Source organism: Phasianus colchicus, chromosome 18 (genome assembly GCF_987193195.1).
Source record: "Phasianus colchicus chromosome 18, bPhaCol1.hap1.1, whole genome shotgun sequence".
Taxonomy (NCBI): Eukaryota; Metazoa; Chordata; class Aves; order Galliformes; family Phasianidae; genus Phasianus; species Phasianus colchicus.
The window spans coordinates 12,904,600-12,928,639 of NC_143453.1; the positions used below are offsets into that span (position 1 = coordinate 12,904,600).

General features: G+C 39.8%; 1 protein-coding gene across 3 annotated transcripts in view; it reads right to left on the reverse strand.

Moving 5' to 3' along the window:
• Nucleotides 1-6,019: 6,019 nt before the first annotated feature.
• Nucleotides 6,020-24,040, reverse strand: part of MAPK1 (mitogen-activated protein kinase 1) — a 32,395-nt gene continuing 14,374 nt past the window's right edge. For 2 of the 3 annotated variants that reach the window (XM_031592838.2, XM_031592840.2), the window contains exons 4-9: nt 21,921-22,037; nt 20,030-20,144; nt 19,613-19,744; nt 18,391-18,500; nt 17,143-17,270; nt 10,920-15,023 (exon numbers count right to left, since the gene is read on the reverse strand). In XM_031592838.2, the coding sequence (XP_031448698.1) occupies nt 17,154-17,270; nt 18,391-18,500; nt 19,613-19,744; nt 20,030-20,144; nt 21,921-22,037 (591 nt within the window). In that variant the 3' untranslated portion in view covers nt 10,920-15,023; nt 17,143-17,153. Of the gene's footprint in view, nt 7,421-10,919; nt 15,024-17,142; nt 17,271-18,390; nt 18,501-19,612; nt 19,745-20,029; nt 20,145-21,920; nt 22,038-24,040 lie in introns of those variants that run through there. The other variant, XM_031592839.2, reaches the window with a different exon arrangement.

Sequence of the window (24,040 nt, forward strand, 5' to 3'; positions counted from 1 at the left end):
TGGGATGGGAGGTTGACTGGTCAAACACAGATTAAATTCAAATATTGCAATGCCATCTGAATACATAAGTTTTGGAGAAGCTTGTACTCAGCACTTTTGTGTAAATATTGCCTATGATGTTTTCAACATCTTTTTCTGCACCGGTATATGGAAAAAGTTGTATCAGTACTGTACCACACATCCAACTGACAAAGCTGTGCCTGCTGTTTGCTTGCTTTTTTTTTTTTTTAATCTATTTTGCAACCTGGGTTTTGCTATTTTGCTACAAGATATCCTCATCAAATCACTATTCTGCCACCTTTCTTGGCAAGAGCTTCAAAAATACCCATGTTCCAGTGCCTCATCTCTGTGTACTTCTAATCTAGGATCTCTAATAGGAAAGTCACTCCAGTCTTCTGCGTGGTTCAGTGAGGCATGGCACAAGACAAGACCAAACCAGCTGCTCTGGCAGGAGCACGTGAACACAAATCAAAGTGACCCACATTTAATCAGAAAAGCGGTATCTGCTTGTTTCCCCAGCTCAGAGGATTAAGCAGCAGGCGGAGTGCCTTACTGAGCAGACTGTGAAGCAGTGAATAAAATCCAGTGCATAGCCTTCAGAATCACTGTTAGAACCAACAGGATACTCGGAACTTTAGTACCCAGAAACTTCCTGCAAGGCACATCTCTGCAGCAACAGATGAGGTTTTGCAGTTCCTTGGATATTTTGCTACAAGAGAGAAGTTGACTTACACATAAACAGGGATTTTAAAACAAGGCAGCACTTTAGTAAAGTTATTTTTTTCATATATTCCCATTTTCTCTCAGTTTGAAAAACACTGCTGTCCTTTATCCTGACTTTTCTGGTATTTATGTCAGTAAGTACGAGGAGTGGAAAGGCACAGAGAGATGGAGGTTGTATGAAGTCTGATAGTCGTAACTATGAACGTTGTTCATTAATATGTATGTTAAGAAAGTTCTCAATGCTTCAGCTTGCTTCAGCCTCAATCCATAACAAGATGCTGTGCTTTATTCATGGGTGGTTGCGATTACTTTGACCTATTCCACAAACTAGGAAAAAGGGAAAAAACCCATCTCAATTTTCTTCTAGTCCTCACATTCAGTGCCTTGAGCAGTCACACTGCACACACACTAAGACTCAGTCTGCTTAATAAATAAATAAATGAATGAAATGAAATGAAATTAAAAATAGAAAAAGCAAACAGTGAAAGAAACAAAAAAATCAAATCCACATCAGAATGTAAACTGTTTACTCCCAGTTTCAAGGTAAGTTCTTGCCCTAAAATGTTGCTAGCTTACCCTTTGATAGCTATTGCAGCTACAGTGCTAGAGAATACTTTTCAGAATGCTAGGCATTATTATTTGTTGCTATTTAATCATCGTGCTTAACAGTCGTTCTGCTGGGTTTTTATTTACATAAATTATATTCGTGGTTACCTTTCAACCAGCAGGTGGCACAACGACAGGTTTAACAGCTCTGTAATTACTAGAATGTACCAGAGAGGCGTGGAGCACGGAGGTTCAAACTATGGTTACGTTTTTCCTTTGACAGCTTTTTGGATTTGCATGGAGACAAGGCTTCCAGCAGGAAGCTGAGTAACAAGTATTACTGTATCTTTTCATGGCCAATCTTATCTCTCTTCTTTTTGCTCTCTGGATGCTATCACAAGTCTAGGCACCGAAGTTTGGACGCTGAGCACAAGTCTTAAGGGAGCAGCTGAGCAGCCTGGGGCGTTGTTTTACTGTGCAGGAGGCTCAGGGGAGACCTGTATCACTCTCCTCAGCTGCCTGAAAGGAAGAGGTGGCGAGGTGAGGGTCAGCCTCTTCTCCCACACAGCTAGCAATAGGATAAGAGAGAACGGCCTCAAGCTGTGCCAGGGGACATCAGGAAAAAAGTGTTTCCTGAAAGAGAGATCAGGTGCTGGAATGGGCTGCACAGGGAGTGGTGGAGTCACCATCCCTGGAGGTGTTCAAGGGACGTTTAGATGTTGTACTGAGGGAGTGGTTTAGTGGGGAAGATTGGAGGGAGGCGGATGGTTGGACTGATGATCTTGGAGGTCTTTTCCAACCTTGGTGATTCTATGATTCTATACTAAACATTACTGCTACGGGCAAAACTAATAGCAAACGCTGCACAAAAAGGCTTTTAATTTGTAGAACATAGATTGTTTCTATGTGTAAAACTCAGTGCTTGAGAAGTGCAAATGCACAACACAAGAAGAATGAAAGCAGTGCACTCTTGTCCCATCTGCTCTAGCCAGTAACAGCCGTGATGGTGCCAGGAAGGGCAGCCTGTACAGCACAGTGGAGTTCATTGTTTGCAGCTCTGCAGCAGCTAAAGGCTCTGAACAGATGTAAATTACATTGTTTGCCAACAGTATCTTCCAGTCAAACAGAAAAAGAAATCCTCTGAAGCTTACAGGTTACACGACTGAAGTACAGCTGAAAACAAAAGTGAAAGGGTGAATTCACTGCCTCAGTCTCTGTTACTGTATTTATTAAGACCTGCAAAAATCAGCAGCGGAAAGCATAAGCAAGTACGAGCAGGTCTTCTTCAGCTCCATGCAGTCCAGGGGTTGTCAAAGTCACTGCACCTTCACTGCTATCACCTGAGGTTGGACCAGATGGCCTTCAGAAATGCCTTCCAACCCGCTTTCTTTGTCAGTGATTACCTGTGTTAGCTTGACATACACTTGATAGAAACTAGCATACAACTGCAAAGAACTACAGAAAGATCTCACAATTGTTATTGGCTTTAAGAGCACACAGTAAAACCTCTAACCAACAGTCCTACACCTCTGAAATACAAGAACATTTCTGAGCTACAAAACCGATGGTCAGGAAACATTCTGGAGAAAGGTGCTTGCCTTTTCCTACATTCTCCCTAGGCAACCACTGCTGGCCTCTGTCCCCTGTGGATTGCCCATCCTCTGTCTCAGACCAAGCATTAAGCTGACCCTGCACACAGCGTTTAAGTCCTCCCACGAGAAAGGACTGAGAAAAACTAAACAAAGAAAAAAACTGATTGCATGAAACAACAAATAGGAAAACAGAAATGATGGAATGGGATGCCTGTAAAAGCACCTCTGGCAGCACCCCGTACATCCCGCAGAAAAGGGCACTGGCTTGGTTGAACTCTTGGACTGAGCTAATAAAACCATGTGGCATCAGACAAAGCTCTCCATAGCAAGGTGACTTCTGCTACCTCAGCCCTGGAAGCTGACAGCCTGTGGTTTAGTCACAAGAACGATACGGGAGTGGTGTTTGTAGGGGAGCTCTGTTGGGTTTACATATCTATTTCCTTCAGCTTTTTAGATGTTAGTAAGCTCCTTGCTATACAAGTAGCTACAGAGAGCGTGCAAATTTGTTCATTACCCCTAGACAGGCCATGCAGAGATTTTTGTCATTTTTACTAGTTACCTTGAAGATGATTCTAAAGACAATCCAGGCATAGAAGGGTGCATTTTAGAGAAAAGCAAATAATGTTTCCCCACCTCCACATTCAAGTACAGTTAAGAGGCAACAGCAACGTAGATCACTGAAAAGCTGTCACAGTTCTTTTTACAGTGAAAATTACGAGGTGTTCAAATGATTCATACATTTAAGTGAAACCAAAATACACTCGTGAAATTTCAATGCTTGAACACAGAAACGTCTCTGTGAACCCATTCTCAGTGCAAGTGAGGAGCACGACAATACGTGAACATCCTGAATAAGGAATTGAAGAGTTGAAATCGACTCTCCTGGTTAATTAATGGCTATCTTTGTTCGAGGAGGTGCGTGGCAGTTTGCAGATAGCAATGTTTATCCAGGAGGTGCCCCAGTCTTCATTGCTCCTGCCCACAAAAAATGCTTGGGTTACAATCAGCACCTTCAGATGATCTCTGCTGCTCACAAGGATTTCATTCCCCCAGGAGCATTACCTCTGAGACATTTTTGTTTTCTAGTACCTGGTTGTTTGTTGTCTGAGATTCCACTCAATAGTTGACGTTTTATTCTGAAAATGATCGCATTTGTTTTGACAATGTTTACTCTCTGAACATTCAGTTTAATTTGCTTATTGTAAACACTCTCGATTGCCCCTTAAGGTAAAAGACCACAAGCTATGCTGACACAGCTCCTGCTTTGAGAAAGTTTGGTCTCAAGGTTTCACAGCCCTAAGTGAAAGTTTCTAGAGTAACGTTTCCAGATGTAATTTGCCTCTTAATTCACTTAAATCCCTTAAGAAGAATCAGGCTTCCAATGACTGCATTTAACAGCCATAGGGAAGCACATTTAGAGGAAAGAATGAGTGAAGAAATACAGGAACAACTGAAAGCTCAGGAGCGGGGACACAGTCACACCCAGCCCCTGGAAGTCATGAGCAGCACTGAAAGCTTGTTTCTCTCCAGTCATTGAAGGACTGACGTGAGTAGAAAGCAGTTTTCTTGATTACTTAATAAAAGTTTGAGGGGAAGTGTTGTAGTCAAAAATAAATACATTAATATAGTTACTTTCAACACTGTAGTGACGGGGGAGTCTGGCCCAACCACTGGTTGTCCACATCATGAAAGCAGCAGACAAATCATGTTTTTTGCTCATACATTTGGTGACGTTTAAATTCTGACTGTGGCTAATAATATTATTGCACAGTATTGTATAGCATTCTGGGGCTACTACAACTTTCCTCTGCTTCTTCCCTCCTGGGCAGTTTCAAAACAGCTCCAGACTGGATGCTGCTCAAGCACAGTGTGATTCCCACTGGCCGTCGCCTGTTCCTCCAAAGTACTGCACTTGCACTGCACATCATTAGGACAACTGCTTGTCAAAATGAATACTCCAAATGTTTGCTACAGCTGAAGCTTTCTAAAGAGTTTCTTCCAAGTTAACCCACTCAATGACCATCATCACAATGCAGCAGAAACTCTTATCTGTCAACTCCATCATACAAAAGAAAGCAAGCACAGCCAAAGATGCCAGCCAAGGCTTTTTGTACTCTCACCATAAAATACATCACTCACTTTGAAAAAAAATCTGCTACTGATAGTTCTCTCAGCAGCACCAAAATCAAGAAACAACGCTCAGTCTGCACTGCCAGGCATGGGATGAAGCCATGAGGAACAGAAATCTGCAGAGGATGATTCCACAGAGATGCTCCAAGGGAAGGAACGGCTTTAAGGACTGCGTATTTAAAACGCCCCGGTAAGGATTAGAAAGGTGCTGTTTGTGTGTGTGTGGTGTGCGTGTAAAAGACACAACTGGGAATGATAAGCTGCTTTTCTCTGCAAAAATACAGAAAATTCAGCCATTTTAATACTTTCTTATGCTGTAGCACTGAGTACAGATTCAACCCCCAATAAATGGCACAAAAATCCTTACATGTTGTTTACTCCTTCATACACAAAGGCAAATGGTTCTGAAGAGCTTAATGTCCGAGTGCTAACCAGGCCTCCTTGAGACTGTTTTCTAGAAGAGGGAGGGAACTTTGGCTGCATTTCTGACTGCGTGCCAACCATAAGGAAAATGCAGCAGAAGAGAGTATCTGCTTTTATGTGCGTTTTTCCCCCACTAAAATGTCGCATTCTTTGTTCCCTCCCCAGCTCAGATCTCTCCCACTTTTCTTCCGCCACCCTCTCAAATTGGATAGGAAACAAGCAGTCTTCTGCTGGTAGGCTCCAAGAACAAAATGCCAGCTCCCTCATCACCTTCCAACCATAAATAATTTTGTGTACTTTCTACATGAATTGATATTTACATGAAAATGTATTATCCACACCAATCAGTTTGATGTAGGTGTTGATTTGCTGTCATCTAGCACATTATGTTGCAAAGTGACTGTGTAGAAGTAATTGTTGTCAATGCTATCGCTTCCTGGAACTTGTGACTAGGAGCAGACTGCTGTGCAGAGCGGCCACAGAAGGGTTCCTGTAAAGGCACAGACACCAGCTTCGTAATCGAGTGCCATGGGCAGGTCCTCCAGGAAAGCACAGTTAAGATCTACAGCTAAGGTAATGTCACACATTTACAGAGCAGCACCACAAATAACTTGACCATGTGTTTATAGTAATTTTATTTACAAGTTACCATACGACACCTGTAGTACTACAGTTTTTATAACACCATTAGAAGGAAAATAAGTAACATCTAGAATAGGAGGCAGCAGAGAAAAATGTGCACAGAGAATGCAGAAAAGCTATTCAGTTATAATTAAAAGTAGGTATCGTTCTACACACTTTGAAAGCAAGGAGAAATATACAAGTTGAGAAGAGCAAGTTCTTCACCCCTGTTAGTTCTACAGCATTGAAATTTTTCTAACAGTGACATCTTGGTATGATGAACACTACACACTAGCAGTCAAATGCAAGTGGTGGGAAGATAACTACATGAATACCTTGTCCTTCTGAGGAAAAACAAAGCTTCCCTCTTTTAAAGGAAAGTTATCCAGGGCAGACTTACTTGCAGAGCCAGTAGTGCAGAAACGCTACCAGGGGGTCAGGAAGGACAGAATTTAAGACTAGAGAGTTCCCATGCATTGCATATTGCCTGTGCGTTCTTATCTGGTCTTGAGTTAAGTAGTTGGTGAACAAAACCAGTTGCAGCATTCCCCAAGTCTTTTTACAGCGCCACGATCTAATAAGGCTGTGTGTAGCTTAGCAGAATCCCAAAATCAGGCAGAGAAAAAAGCCCTTCTGCTCTCTTATAATCCTTGGCTCTAACGGTGCTGGTGTTGAGCCTGGGCCTTTCTCAAGAGGAAAAATGTGGAGGAGCAATTCCGGAGAAGCTCTCTAGATCTAGATGTGTTCTGGTGATAAAACAAGCTTATTGCAGCATCAGATGCAACTCTTTTCTGCTTCAAAGTACTGCAGCAGCTTCCAGAAAGCAAACAAGTATTATGCAGGACTTTTCCCCCAAAATACATCTTTAACAGCCTGGAACATCTGTCAATGCACAAAATCCATGCTAGCAGCAACCATTGGAAAGACAATGAAAATAAAAGCTGCACAGTAATAATTACTTCCACTACTAACTACGCACAGGATATATTGCTTTTGGTACAATGCCATTTATTGTTAGAAGAAAACCAGTGATTAAGTTGAGCACACATGAATTATGCAGACCTTTGCCATGCTGGAATAACAGCAAATTATACTTAGAGAAATGTCATCAAGTCAGCTGTAAAAACGCTTAACACAGTTCTCCCCAAATGCCAAACTACCCTCAAAAACAAGCCTATGAATTAAGTTGAGCTACAAAAGAATGTTTAAGAAATGACCACAATTTTATTTTTCTTTAATCCCCACCTTCTTCTGGAGTGCTGATGTGTGCTGCATGAGAGCAAACAGAACACGTAGCTACAGTGACATCAGCAACGCTCAGTTAAGCATTTCTGGATGCGTCAACTGGCCTGCAGAAGTTTGCTCCCTCCACGTTTGTGGCAGGCCTATCAAAGAGCAAAAGTAAACACATGTACCAAAACTAACAAAACTTTTTAGAAACACAGAACACACTAAAAATTCTTCAGTCTATAAACTTGAATCTAAGACGCTTCAACTATGAGATAGAATATTTTAAGTTTTAGACACTTCTAGAAATGCAGGAAGGTTTGATAGTCGAAGTTTTCTCCCCTGCTATTGAGATTAAAGCTGAGCTAGGAGAAGGCCTGACTTCAAACCCTCCCTGAGTTTTCAGCTCACTGCTGATATCATCGGTTCAGAGCTTCAAGCCAAAATTCTGAATATTCAGCATTTTTGCATGTGCAGATTTAAGGCAGAAAAGCATCTTCAGAACAAGCTATGTGTCTTGGATGTTAAGACTGAAGTAGAAGGTGCATCGTAAGTCTCCTGATAACAGCAGGTTTTTATTGTTTTGTTATTTTTAAACTCGTGGCATTCTCTTACAGCTTTGGGTTTCGCTTTTTTTTTTTTTTTTTTTTTTTTTTGCTTAAAAAGCCTGAATTTTTATATAGTTTCAGTAGTGCAGAAGAACGCATCATAGCTAGGGAGAATGAAGTTTTCCATTGCTATTTCTGGCTTTTGTATTCAAGGCATTAAAACAGTACGGTGGAATGAACAGATCGCTGCACTGTGCAGAACCGCACCCGGCGCAATGCCAGGCACTGGAACTGCATTCAAGGAGCTGCTCTGCCTATGCAAGTTTTCTCCCCAAGGCCAGCGGCTGGAGTGTAACCAGCAGCCCTTAAGTCAGCTGCCTGTAACCAGGGCCCAGCTCTGCGAAGTATGGCTGTGTCTATGGCCTAACAGAATAACTAAAAAAATAGCCATTTCTAAAAAGGAAACAAATGGAGAGTTGTGAGACCATAGGGAAGCTACAGCCATGCAAAATAAGGAGAAGGAAGAATAAAAAAGTGACACCAAGTCAGTCACAGCAGTCAAAGGACTGGGGAGAAAAATACCAACGTGGAATGTATAAACCCTGAGGAAGAAAAGCATCACTGGAAGACAGAAACTCAGCAGGACCAAAGGTCAGCTCTGTGCAAGAAGCAACGGAAGGAGACAGAGAAGCATTTCAATCAACCAGCTGGCACAACTGCAGGACCACACAAACCCACAGAAAGGCTCACACGATACACAAAAGGATTCAACTCAGTATTTTTAGATCAGACAGCAAGCTGGGTTTCCAGCATTTTCAAGACATTTCTTCCTCTTTTTTTGGGGAATCAGAAAAATGCCCAAGGATTCCTTTTACCATCCCTCGTGCTAACAAGCCACTCCTGCACAAGGGAAACGAACTCCTAAAGGATCACACATCGCTCTGCCAGAATAATTAACTGGGTGGGAAAGGGGAAGAACTGAAGAGTGGGTGCATGCTGCGAGGAAGATGTGAGGGTACTTTAGAGAAATGGCAAGAGGTTTCCAGTATTTACAAGGAATTAAGGATTAAGAGTCAGAAAAGTTCAAACCAAGGTCTGCTGAATCTCAGGCTCAAGTTTCTAACAGCAACAAAGGACAACTCCTCACACCACATCTCACCCAAATGCATCGCTCCTTTCTCCTCATGTCATCTGCTTTCATCTTGCCCCTCAGAAATGAACCATCACAGATCGCATGCTGTGCTTTCAGCAGGAAGAGCCCCAGCAGACCCGCCAGGTATTTCTGCTTACCTTTTCTGAGGATTCACATCAGTTTATGTAAAGGACCAGTAATCGGTCGTGTATCACCAGAACCACATGAATCCAAAGAAAGGTTTTTGGAACAGCTGAGACTTCAGCTTCACTTTGAATAAGACGACAAAGAAAAAAACTGTCACTGTAGCAAGATGTACTGTAAAAACAGGCAGAGTTCTGCAGAATACCTGAAGGAAAGTATTAGGTGTGAGTACCTCACACAGCGGAATGGTAAAGGTTTCACAGGACAATTTTCACACCTTAATTCCAAGATTAGCCCTCACACGAGCACAGCGCGATGGAGGCTCAGCCCCGGCAGGGCACGACGCGCACCGCCCACCTCTGGCATCTGCCACTGCCTGAATGCTGTTCTGCAGAGAAACCAGAGCTCTTCCGAATCACTGACATGGCACGCATTGACGTGATGAAGATTTTAAGTCTTCTACAATTATCAAATGCTCATTTTTTTTAGGTTTGTCAAGCATTACGCAAATGTTACTTAGTAGAAAGCACAATGAAACACGCAGAAGTGAGAACTTCTGTCTGCAGAGAAAATACTGGGCTTGTAGCTCTACAAAGCCCAACAGCATCAAATCTACACTGTTCAGATCAGCGTGGCTTATAATCAGAAGTAGTTCCTCAAAAGACTTTGTGAGAGCACGAGCTCCTCCAGCGCCGGCTGTGCAGCCTCCAGAGCCCTGCCTGCCAGAGCCCATCCACACAGCACTGAGCCTGCGCGCACCCAGCGCTCAGCTGTGCAGCCCTCGACTCCCAGGTCTCACGACCCACTGCCCTTCAAAGCTCACAGACAGGAAGGATCAGCGTCCTATTCTGGTGGAACAAAGCAAATAAAAGCAAAGTGTTTTCCAACTAATCCTACTTAAACAAGTGTGACAAAAATACTGAGTCAAGCAGCAGCTTCTCAAAGCCTCTGCTGGGACAAGATGCAGTTCAGTCCGACTCCGAAGTGACTCACTGGAACACACTGCCACGCCGCGTCCTGCTACAGCGAACAGACAAGGGCAGCTACAGTCAATGAAAAAGCAACATGCCTAACTGTATTTATGGCAAAATTAAACTCTGAACATTCTGGAAAAAAAATGCATACTGCTGTGAAGACCAGAGAGGGGATGGAGAGAGGAATTTTAACGAGCCAGTCGTTAGAGCTGTTACAGAGCTGTTAGTTACCAACAAGCACCTGCCAGTTTCAGGTCAGATTTTTATGCTGCCATACAAATTACAGGAGTTTCTAGCTGCCATGATCCAGTTACACCTTTTCTCAGTTCTTTGGCACAGCTGGATTTCAGACTAAAAAATATTCATGAGAATGCCATTACAAGGATGTACGAGTGCATTGTTCCCAGAAACCTCACAATGCTTCAAACCTCGGCCTGAGAAGAACTTTTTTCATATCAAACTGAAAACATGTGGTCTCTAAGGATGCTCAAGTACTTCTTCGGAAAATTTCCTGGGAAGTGGCCTACAGCTCTGCTTACTGAGTGAGCCAAAGCCACCTCTGTGCCCAATAGTTCACAATGTTGATTTCGTGACTTCCTTGCCACAAAGATATAACACTTCTGCTCGTCTATAAGCTCTACCTGCAATGTTTTGGATGCCTCTAATTTCAAACTGGTATACTCATACACCGAAACAGACACACTTGTGCATTCAAAAACATGAGTGTAGGCTATCTGCTACTGCTCCATTCAGGCGACTCATTTTTAGACACGCTAATGCAATATGCACCATGGTTCATAGAACAGCAGGTCCTTTTAAAGTAAAATTTCAGTCATTCTACATATGCACAGTACTATGCTGATTTGGTAATACAGGGACACAATTTAATGATTTTCTTTGCATTTGTTTTTACAAGATTCAGATGCCAAAAACGAAACAGAACATTAAGTTACCTGATTTAAAGAAGAAAATCACATACGTTTACAACATTAAAAGAATAAGACAAATATAAACCTTTGCTACTTACAACTGATCTATACAGATTAACCAAATCACAAATCTGTCACAATATAAATGTTTAATTGTTACAATGAATAAGAACATACAGAAAATGAAGTTTTAAAGGTGTTTTTTTTTTAATATATAAAATCTTCCTTTATTTTATTTTAAACTTACCATTAACTAAATTAGCTATGCAGGACATGTGGGGTACGTGACTAAGAAGGCACCAACAGTACAAAGCAAAGACAAAGCAGTTTGAGTATTTAAGAGTGCTCTACACTGATACAACACAAGAAAAGGCAACAATAGTAAGTAATCCAGCTGCAACCTTCAGACGTTTGTTCTAGATTTACAAAGGTAGTCCAACTTTCGCATTTCATCCAATGCTTCCCCTAGCTTGATCACAGCACATGCTACAGAAAACCATGGTATGCTTCACTTTACTAATGTGCACTTTTCACTAATTTAGTGTCTTGATTTCAGTCATTAACGAAACCATTTTGAACCACAAACTCATTTTAAACTTAGTAAAAGGACTGTTTGGATTTTTTGTTTAAACCACTGCATTTACAAAAATACTTCCCCTAAAATCTGGGATTGCTTGAAGACATCGCTGTACAAATATAAAAGTACTGTGCAAGGGACCAAATTCATGAGTATGTTGTGTGTATAGGCCTATATTTATACCATATCACAGTGCTGTAACAACACAAATTCATCAGTAACCAAGGGCTATAGAAACTACACTAACATAAGCAAATATATATTAATAAAGTTTAAATCTATAGTACAGTTGCTCAGCAAACAACTTTGACATGGTATAAATATATCATAGCGTATTACAATGGGCAGCAACAAGTTTTTCTTTTTCCCCATTCTGTAAAGAAAGCCATGCTCAACTCCTTGGGTTGCACTTGGCCACTGCTGAGTCACGTCACCATCTGCTACTGCTGAAATGTCACAGCGCAGCACGCTGCTCAGCCAGGCAGGGCGCTGTACGCCTCAGACTCGTACGTGTGATAGTGGTGAGGAAGATTCTGGGGAAGTCAGGATAGCAGAAGATGCTTCCTTTGCCAAAGCATTCAAGAGAAGTTTAAGTTCGCCTATTTTTCTTCCGCAGTACAGTTGCAATGTTTAGACAGTCAACTGTTTACACTCCTTATTTCCAAAACATCTTTACCATTAAATATATATTACTTCAAAACCAAGTTTCAGGTCTCTGCTCTACATATACAAAAACTAGGTAAAAGAGGGGGAAAAAAAAAAAAGTAAAATGGAGCAATAGCCGACCTAACAGTGTTACAGGCACCTTCTTTTAAACATTTTCAATATCCGACAAAAGAAAAAGTCATGCTTCTGCACTTGACAACGTAACACTCAGCTTAACAACGTTTACTGCGTTCAGCAGAAGACTGGTGGATGCAGTTATTGGTACCGATGGACTCCAATTTGGTTCAGTGAGGACAGCTAAGGAAGAAAGCCTGAAAGCACCACATGTTAGGTAAAGCAAACCCTTGGCTTGTCGTTCTGAGAGACAGATTGCAAGGGTACGTTTACACCTCTCCAGAAACCCAAAATTAAAGTATTAAAAAAAGAATTGGGAAAAGGATGAAATAAGCTGCCAAAATTCTTCCTTAATAAATTCGGATTGAGGTGTTACAAACCAATTTCAGTAACAGTCATCTTTCCAACCATGATTCCTGTAATGATGACGATGGTACAAGTAGCAGAGATTCTAGAAATATTTCAGCTTCTCAGAACTGCGTGAGGAAAGCATTTTGGTAAAGATGTGTAGAAACATCAGAAAAAATTTCCACACAAGTTTCAACAGTCAAGTGCATAATTTCTATAGAAACTTTTTGCAGCACAGGCTCCATATCACGATTCCACGATCACTTGTGCAGTGTCCTGACTATGCTCCTTTTGTTCCACACAGTAGAGATGTATGTACCACAAGAACTTCCTAACTGAAAATGCCCCTTAAAATGAACCACTGCTTATTAAAAATTAGTTTTGGTCGACTAAGACTCAAACTTGAAGAAAAAATCTGAAGTGGAATCTTGTAAGCACCCTTGCCTATTGAAATCTAAGTTAATGGCTTTCTTTTTTTTTGAAAAGCAGACTAAGTGGAATGAGGAAGCCTGGATTCGCTAACCAGCAAGCATCCTTGTAATACTGCAGTAGCAACTGAATCTGATTTCCATTCAAACACGTTACCCAAGAGGAAACCAAAAACTAATTCTTTATGTTAATGTGAAGATATAAGATTTAAATTTATTTCCAGGAATTACAAGTGCATTTTGTTCATATTAGCAAGCAGTCTATACAATCCATTCTTCACTGCTGCCAAAATAAATTGAGAAGACAGCAGAGATATGAAAAGCTAAAAATAGAACTATTTTTCCTAAGTTATTTGTTGAATAGCATTTCAGTTGAACACAACTCAGAGGTAACAATAGATTTTTTTCTCTCAATCATAGGCATGTGGCACTTAAACAATCATCTTTGCACAGAAAGCTTTAACAGTCATGCGAGGGCACAGTAATCATTTTAAACAAGGCAAATTTCTCACCACAGAGAGCAGTGGGGAAAGAAAAGGAGGCACTGCACTGGAACATAACACCTAGTAAACTCCACATTATACAATTTCAGTAACAAATACTTGAAAAGATCATTAAAAGGTATACAATTTTAAACATTATTTAGTGCTAGCTTTGTTTGGTTGTCCTAACTCAGCATTATCAGAAAAGTTTGATAGTACTTGACAACAGAACAGTACTTTATGTCACAAGCTCATGGAGGCTTGATTACAAATCACCATAGTGTAGGTTGCAAGAAATGAACTTGAGATGCTGACATGCTGTAGGAGCAAAAGGAAATTCAAACTTTCTCATTTAAAGATGCAGTGTTCCTCTCTGCGAGAATTCTGAATGTCAGTGATTAGATTCAAATGTAAAACCAATTCTCACTTGAAACATTTCATTGGTATGAAGTTTGCAGGCTGAGTTTACTAACATCATATCTGGGTTTCTCACTTACCACATTCGGATGCCTTCCACAAAGAAAAGCATTCACCATAAGGTCATCGTGCCATTATGTTCTTTGTTAATCTCCCATCACACAGGGAATAAGTAAGACAGCAAGCTGCCACTCATTCTCCTTGCACAAGCCTTATAAACACGACCACAAGGTATGAACTTTGGAAGTACTACCCCTCCCAGCATGGTTAAACTTAAAATGATCTCTTTTGAAAAAGGCAGGGAAAAAAAGGTACAAATTTTGTCAATGCATGGTAAAACGTTTCTTAGATGAATTCAATTAAGATGGGTTCCTATGTGGCTATTACACTGTATAGAATACCTGCATGTACAGCACAGGACACCCAAACAAGTGCATAAGCAAGATTAACACGAACACGATTTATGCTGTAATCCAGAGCATAATGGTAAAATCCCACTCACTGGATGCTAACCATTTCTATTTAAAAAGGAAGTGCAAAAAAAATCTGGGATGTCACTGACTTAAAGTGCCCTGAATAGTAGCTTTTCTAAAAAAAATGCCAGCGACTTCAGTAAAGTCAGAAAAACATAGTTCATGGTGTAAACTTCGCATCAGTTAATGAATTATCTTCTTGGATATTAATCCAGGAGTGAAAGGAACCACTGCATCTCTCAAACCAGAAAGCAAGCAGTTAAAACACGGCCAGCAGTAGGTGCACTTACAGTACAGTACTGCAACAGGTCAACAACGGGCATTACGCATAGGAGTGTCAATTACAATTCTTCAGGCTTAAAAGATTCATTGAAAGCATGAAAAGCCAAAACTACCAGGAACTGCCCTCCTGAATGGCTCAAAGGAGTTAGTGGATAAGCTGAGAGAGGCCACAAGACATGACCAACAGTAAAGAACTGGGAAGAGGAACAGCAACGTTTGAGCATGCCCAGTCCTTTAAGTCCTTGTCCTACAAAAAAAAAAAAAAAAAAAAGCAGAGACATTTCAGTGAAGGAAATTTTAACGTTGTCTTAAAACATTTTCCTATTTCTACCTTTCTCCAAATGAGTGACCTACGTTATTTGGTTATCTGAAGAACTGTTTTTTTTTCCCCACATTGCTTCACAATTCCAAAAGCTAGAGTCAAAAACTACAATGCAAAGAACACACTGAGCAGAGCCAGGTGATAGCAAGGGGCTGCGGAGGAGAGCAGAAATATACAGGAAGAGACTTACTGTGCAGTTCGAGCCAACTGCTAGGGACTGGACTTCACTAGGGTGTCAGCTACTTACGTTTAAATGCTGTGTTGTAGAATACCTAATAATTCTGACCAAAAATTACTCATACAGTTCCTAGCGGATCACTATCTAGTTAAGTAAAATACTTAAATTTCAGTATGTTATTGGCCAAATCAACTCTTCGTAGCAGCTCTGAAAGGTAACATTTTTTTAGCAGATCAGAGATTTCTCTTAGCACTGGATCACTGCTATCTGTACTCCTCATCCCTTTATCCCTTAATCCCTAATACAACCTAGGTACGTGCAGTCTGGGCAAAGAGGCGAGTAGCAGAGATCATGAGCTATGATTTACCACAGTGCCAGTTTATTGCTCTCCCTCCTTGATTCCATGGCCTATACAGGCTTCATCTAACTCCAGTAAGACAATTTTCTTCCAGAATGTGCACACACTCCCAGTGCTTCTCATACAGAATTAGCTTTATACAACACAGGAGGGAAGCAGGCACCATCTGCCTTACTGTGTGCCAGTCTAATTCTACTGGGAATGTCCAACTGCATAAAGTTCAGATTTACCTAAATTCTAATTATTAAGAGTTTCAAATGTTAGCTAGTAAGTTTAATAAGCAAGATTCACTGTTTCCAAAAATCAAAATGACTTCAGCTGTGAACTTTCACGTTCAATACAATTATTCAGTATTCAAGCTAGTGACAAAAGGAGGAAAACTATTTACAGTTTACTCAACTTTTTTTTTTTTTCCTTCCTCTTTTCTTACCAAGTAATAATTAAAAGAGATTAGAAGCATAAGCAATGCAGGAACAGAAATCCCATTTTTAGTCCAGAAGGATTATTGGTTATAGCAAAGCAGTAAAATTCCTACACGCTGCTGCCACAGCCATAGATGGCTCACAGTGAAGTGCACAGGCTCAGAATCAGAACTTTCTGCTGGAACTGTCAACCAGAGACTATTTGTGAACTGCTGATGGAGAAAACCATGGAAATCATTTTTAAGGCCACTAAATAGGGAACCTGCATCAGGCAATTGTCTTCGTATTTTTAGTTTCCTGTCCAGTTACAAAGCTTAGTTACTTAAAAACATTCATTCCACAAATATTAGAGAAAATAAACTGTTAATTATGTTACCAATTTTCTATGGAACTACCAAGACATGCAAGCCTCAAAGTACATGAAGACAAGTTTATTGATTTGAAACAAAACACAGGCAGCGAATATCAGCAAATTCAAATTAAGCATGTTTAGATCTTCAAAGGACTAGCAAATGTAATCATAACTGATTTACAAACAGCTACACAGTTAATTACTCATAAAATTATCTCAGAGGTACTTAAAATTGAAGTCTCACTGAAGATTTATGGTTTGGGGCTTTTTTTTTTTTTAGAGTAGCTCAAGAGATTTCTCCTCCGCACATTAAATTTAAGGGAGAGATTTTACAGAGCACTTGAAGCCACATGACAAAATACTCTGTTATCTTCAACACTGACACCTTGAAAAGTTGTGGTTTTTGTTTTTAAGATTTGCATTTCAGTAGCATTCTCATCACTTTTATTTGAGGATAAAATCAAATGCAACCCTTATTCCTTAAATGCAACCTGAGAACTGGGTAAACATCTCAAGACCATTGCCCAGATTCTTTGCAGACAGGTCAGCACTGCAATCTATACTCATTTCTTCAGTAAGAGAACAGGACTGAGGTCAATCGAACAAGCAGAAAGTTGCACTTCAGCAGCTAGTTAGCAAGTCAGTAGAAACTGTCAGTCATACATCTCACTAGCAGTAACCACTGAGTTCCAAAATTATTCTGGTCAAATGGTTTCTTATCGCTGTAACTTTACCTATGCACAATTTAAGATCGATATCCTGGCTGGAATCTAGCAGTTTCCTCAAAAATCAGTTCTTTCAGCTTTTCCTTCGGCAAGTCATCCAATTCCATATCAAACTTGAAGGGTGCTTCAGCTACAGGCTTGATAAAATTAAAGAAAAAAGGTAATAATTTGTCTTTTTTAAACTATTATTGTTCTGTTGAAATTAACAGAGATACTGAATGGAAAAAAACATCTAAAAGCGTGTTCACAGAAACATGCAGTATTTTGCAGTCTATGAGGAACAACTCATTCAATTAGTTCCTTATATGCTTCATATATTAGTTTAAAAATTTCTAAATCAAATTACAGTCAAATGCAAAACAAAGAGAATATTTGACAACAGCTTATATCTCAGTAACTACCTGAACAAAAATCAGAAACATCAGATTTCTCAGAATAAATCTACCCCCAAGGAAAGCCTCCTCCCTTCCTTCATAAGCAACCTGAAATCTCATCAGTATTATATCAACTCCAGTAAGCTCAGCTTTGAGGGCTTTTAAAGCACAGCGCAAAGGCAAGTTCTGTTACCTCTCCTGCCTCATCTCAGCCATTATGAAATAAAACCACAGTGAACTGAGAAATTCCATTTTCATAATAGTATCCTTAGCATATATTTATTTTTGTGTTGTGCCTCCAAAATGTAGCACTGGATCAAAACAAAAGCAGGACATTAATTTCAGTTAATCAGGCTGACTTTTTTCCTCTTATTTTTATTAAACAAACATTTAAACAACTTCTTTTTATCTCTAAATACAAGCAAGACTTCTCGGTCTATAAGGGCCACTTGATATAAGTTACTGCTTATATTCTCTTGTAAAGAGCAAGAGAATAACAACCTTCTTGATCATGTTAGGTCTGTGATATAAAGTGTAATACACTACTTAAAAGAGTTGCAAAGTTTAAACTTTGCGACAAAAGATTAAAATTTGTTGAAAGATGTCTAAAAAGTAGCAGCATTATTTTCAGATGTAAAGAGCACATACAGCTCTTCAACTGCTTACTATTTGTCTCGATTTGGAACACTTGAGCTATTGTTAGGGCTCGAAATACTACTCTAAATTTCCACTGGGAAGCAGAATATATATTTCTAACCACATTGGTAAAATGATATCATCCACTCTTCATTCCACAAGTAGAAACATTGTCCATAAACTAATGAAGAAAATAACACATTGTATCACTTTATCAACAAGATTCACGTTTTAACAATGTTTTTACCTCATCACTTGGATCATAATACTGTTCCAGATAGGGATGGGCTAAAGCTTGTTCCACTTCAATTCGCTTATGAGGATTAAAGGTCAACATTTTATCCAACAAATCAAGTGCTAAGATGAAAAAACAAGCAAACAAGAGCTTAATACACACTTCAAATAGCTAAGTACAATAAATGCTACAGATATTACATAAGAAAAACAAGCTTCCCTAAGTTTTGTGCTAATTTTCATTTACAGCAGTAGCAGCAACAGAAACAGCAAAATGCTTCCTCTGAGTTGGGCAGTGCGTCTTTTTTTGTCCATCTTATCAGCATTCCTAAATTACAGTTTCCTTCGGCTCTGGCACATTTTAAGAACAAGTATAGAAAATCATATACCCTTTGGAAGGCCTGTTTTCACAGACCCAGAAACCCCCCTGCTTTCTCCATGCCAAAGCATGTTGTGCACGCTGCTTCCCACTGAAACAATGGCAAAGAGCTTTCTGAAAACCTGCTCTGTTAAAGCTGCTCTGAAGGTTTAGATGGAAAGGTGCTACGAAGTCACAGTGACTGCATGTTCCCCAGCAGCTAAGCACATGAGCTTCACTGTCATTTAAGCTGTCAAAAACCCCAGTAAAAATTTCTCACACTGACGAGCACAGTTATAAAAACAGAATAAATCACTGCTGTTTCGCTCAATAAGGATGATCGGCTCTACTGTTTCAGCTGCAGAAATCAGCTTTTTCATGACACTTCTGATCATATTCACTGAAAGCAAATTATTTTATCAGTTCAAAAACCTCAGGTGACATGCACTGTGTCAGAACAAGTATGAGAGCTGTGCCGTGCATACAGTAATCCTTGAACTACACAAAGTAGAAGCTAGAAGGAAACATCAGTTATATAACAAAACAAACTGTAAAACTCCAATGTCAACACTTCATATCTGAATATGATATGACTTTCTAAGACAACAACAGCTGGGATTCCCACCTTTTACAAAGTTAAAGACCATAACGCAATTTTTGACTTGTTTAAGAACAAGAGAGGAGTTTCATGCTTGGTTCATTATCTTACATCTGATACAGGACAGACCCCGATGTTCTAACTCCAACTCAAATAAATTCTATATAGTGGCTCTAAAAGTCTATAAAGTGGTTCTAAAAAATATCCCATTCTGCCACTGATTTTGGCGCTCATTTCCACTTTTGAAAATCTGATCCAATGTAATAGAGAATAAAATACCTTTGGGGTCAGCATTCGGAAACAGCCTGTTCCATGGTACCTTATTTTTGTGTGGTAGGGAAAGCAAATAGTTTCTGGCTTTTAAATTTATTATACAATTCAAATCTTCTTGGGAAGGGGATCCAAGTATACCTATAAAAATAAAAACACAAACAGTACTGCACTCCTATGAAAGTCACATTATAGCAGTCATATCACGTTTCCTAAGAGCCAACATTAAAAGTGCTGCAAAGAAGAATCCACACCACGTGCACAGAATACACAGAATGTTTACCATGGATTAGAGTAAAGGACAATATATAGAGTAAAGGAACTGAAAGATTAAAAGAAAAAAAATGGGTGACCCAGATTGGTCCATCTGGTAGAAAAGATGAAGAGAAGTGGATGGATGAGGAAATGTTATTATGTAAAACTTACCAAGGATATGGTTAAGTTGGTCAAGGTAGTGTTTTCCTGGAAAGATGGGTCTGTTGGAGAGCATCTCTGCCAGAATACAGCCTACTGACCAGATGTCAATAGACTTGGTGTAACCCTGCAAGCAAAGCAAAACAAAAAACTTTTAATCAAATATATTTTTGCATAACTGCAGTAACACATTACTTTAGTACAAATGCACTGAAACTGTTTAAATGTGCCATGCCTGTTCATGCTGTTCAATTTTTCTGGTATATAACGAAATAATTAAGAACTGTAGATCAAAAATACTGCTTCAAATGAGTAGCAAAACCTGAAATAAGCAATGTACACTCTTCCAAAAGGATTCAATAGGTTTAGCTGTACATAGGACCAACGATATATATTTGTGAGACTCCCTAATTCTATAGCCAATTTACATCAACAGATTTCATTAACAGGCCTTACACTAACTTGACTCTTAGAAGTTTAGAGCGTCAAGGTTACTGCAGTTCCCAGCATTACGCTGAACACATGAGCAGCAGGAAAAAGCCACACATAGGTCAGTAAGAAACCTTCACCACCAAGGGAGTGAAAGGGCAATACGGATTGCTGGTTAGCTGATCTGTAAACACAGTGGGAAAGTAAGAAGTAAAGATGATGTGAGAAGGCCAAATACTGTGATAAGAAGAATGGAACAAACAACATCTTCAGATGAGTAACTTGTGTTATACACTTTGGAATCAAAGCCTTTTCTTATGTATCCACCTTGGTGCCTGGGTAATACACAGGCAACTCCACCTCAAGAACCACTGGCCTCAGAAATGCCCTCACCTTACCCTCCCATAGCCTGCTGCTCCCCTCCCACCAGCAAGGAGCTCGCACAAAACAAGCCACCGCTGAACCCACTGCTTGCTCAGCACCAGCTTCTCACCATCCTATCATTGACTGCTTGTTTTCTACACACTAATTCTGAAAGAAATCAGGTCATTGACCAGGAACATCATGCACTGCGTACCTCCTGAGAAACACATGAGATATCTTCTTGTAAAAGCTGCTGATAATCCAGGAATAAAGGCAAGCTGCCCTATGCTTACAGCCGCAATGGAAATTTAAAAATATAAGGAGCCTAAGAACTCAACTAAGCAGATAATTATTTTCTACATGCACATTGCTGCAAAAAAATAATAATAAAAAAAATCAATCTGAACAACCAATGAAACAGTTTTCCTACAAAGCCTTTAAGGAATACAGAAGACAGAGAGCTGTCACACTGACACTACCAAGTGTACCGCTGTGGTAACTTCTGCAAAGGCTATGGAGGTTACCCACTGCATCATAAGAAAACAGATTGACTTTAACAAAGGCATAGAAGAATGTAAGAATAATTTCAAGTATTAAAAAAACAAAAGGATGATTTGATTAAGACTTTAAGAACACATTTAGGATTGACATACAGCAAAGATCACGTCTTCAAAATAAGACTCACCCTCAATATACATTCTAAATCTAAACAAAGATGTCAAGATTAACACTAAGGCAATACTTGCAAACCTTCTTGAATACACTGAAGTGCCCTCATCACCAGCATTTCTGTCCTGCTCTACAAAAGAGAGCATCTGACAGAATAAAGTCTTGTGAATGGCAAGAGATGAGGCAGATGGGGACTCAAGCACATCTCTACTCAGCTGTAGTATCCAATAATTGTATCTGAAATCCCAAATTTACCACAAACCAATAGCTATGTTGTAAATCCATTTCTCTGTTCCCTCAACATTATACATGAGCTCCAATTGTAAACAAACAAACAAACCAACCAACCACAATCCAGAGGGGGCAGGGAAAAGAAAAATTTATTGCTCACAAGTGAATAATGAACAACAGAAGCACCACAGCAGCACACTGCAGTTCTTACCTTAGAATTCAGCATGATTTCAGGAGCCCTGTACCAACGCGTGGCCACATACTCTGTCAGGAATCCTGTGTGATCATGGTCAGGATCTGCAACACGAGCCAGTCCAAAGTCACAAATCTGGTTTTAAATTAAAAAGAAAAAAAAAAGAGCAAGCATATTAGACATACATACATACAGTTCCCCATACTGCAATATTTCTAAGTCACCCCACTTACGATGTTACACTTACAAGGACAGTGATGCTAGCACATACTTCCAGAAATAAATTATCTCACAAAGGTTGGAAAAAATATTTGCAACTCAAATACAAAAAGGCTATTTGGATAAGGCCCCAAACAGGTCAAGGAGAATAAGTAGTCTGAACAGCTTGCAGGCATAGTTTATGCTCTGCTATGGACTCATTTAACATTGTATCCGCCAGGAAGGGGTAAAGCATACCACTCCAACTTATTTGAATTTTACAAAAAAAAAAAAAAAAAAAGAGATTAAGCTCTCCAACAACAAAAAGAATTAATGACCAACACACTTGAAGAACAGTTCAAAACCCCATGTTACGAAAAGTACCATTACAACAGTGTAGCTTTGCAAAAAAACCATCACGAGATAATGGCATACTGGAGAGATTACAGGTTGCTGAAGGAAGCATGAGCACAAAAACCCACAAGAGAACATTTCTCAATCCTATGCCAGGAAAATAATTTTATATAATCATGAAAAAAAATCATCTCTGATGTACACTAGTGAGATGGGCAAAAAGGAGAAAGTGTTTTTATCCACACTGATAAGGAGGCTCCATGGCTTTCAGAGCCATTTACTGTCCTTCCTCCAAAGAGAAAATAAGGAAACTGGAAACATAAGTAAAGACAGCACAGCAGCTCTCTGTCACAATGCCATTAAAGAACAATTAACAGTGTTAACACTTAAGAGGAATAAAATTTCTATTTTCATTCCCCTGAAAACATGACTTAAAGCTGTTCATTTTCATGGGACACTGTGCAATGATCACTTTGTAAGCATGCACATGTGCATAACACAGACTGGCAGAACAGCCCTAGAAGAAACAAGTCAGCACAAATCAGTGCTCACCAGACAAGGCCCAACACACACTTTCTTTTCAATTCCATTGTTTACACTTCAGATGTGGTAATAACAACACCACAGTTCCCTTTAGGTTAAGAAAAAGCATTTGCTCTGTCATACAGACTACCACATTCTGCACTAGGAAAGCACACATTGCAGAGGCATGCTCTTTTTAATACCCAAGAAAGAAATCAGAGCAGTATTTACTGAGCTCATACGCTGGTGCCCAGCAAACTTAATTTACTTTTTATGAGCATCTTACTTGTCTTAAAACACTTCTTCCTTTAACTGCACACACACAGCTACGCTCACACTTTTCTTTCCTGCTTCTACTACAGATTTTATCCCATTTCTTTCATGAAGGGGTTAATGCCTTGAGGAACTCTGATGTGACAACAGCTACTGCAGTCCCACAGCAAGAGGCAGAGCGACTTGTCCAGCAGGATGTGTTGGCAAAGGCAGACAAGGAGCAGTGGGAATACAAAGCAAACTAATGGAGCGGTCAGTATTTAGAACGGACCAGTGTAAAGAGCATTAAAGCAGCAAAGATTTTTCTTGGAATTCTGACAAACTTGTATGGCCAGCAGCCGGTTCACATTCTGCAGAGGGTCAGTTGTTACTACTGTGTTTTTTAATTAGCGTGTTAGAGCCACTATAAAAAAATAAGTGTAATTAGGGGGGAAGACAGCATGTAACAGAACAGTTGTACCACATCAGATCAAAGCCACGTAAACTCCGACCTCATTCCATCAGTAGCCAACAGTAAATACTTGGAAGTACTTGATGTGTATGAGGAAACGTGCTCCCACGGCTCTCCGCAAGTCTCTCATTTTCCACACACTTGCCACCACGGAATTCTAAACCAGAGGTAGCATTCAAAATCTTTTTCTTCTCATTACCTGATTGGTGTGTAAGTCACACTACTCTATGTACCAATTTCCACACCTTAAAAAAGCTGAATGTTAACTACTACATCCATTCACTTTGAGCATGCCAGCTGCTTCTTTCATTTGCCCCATCCAGTTTTTATTTTCAATAGC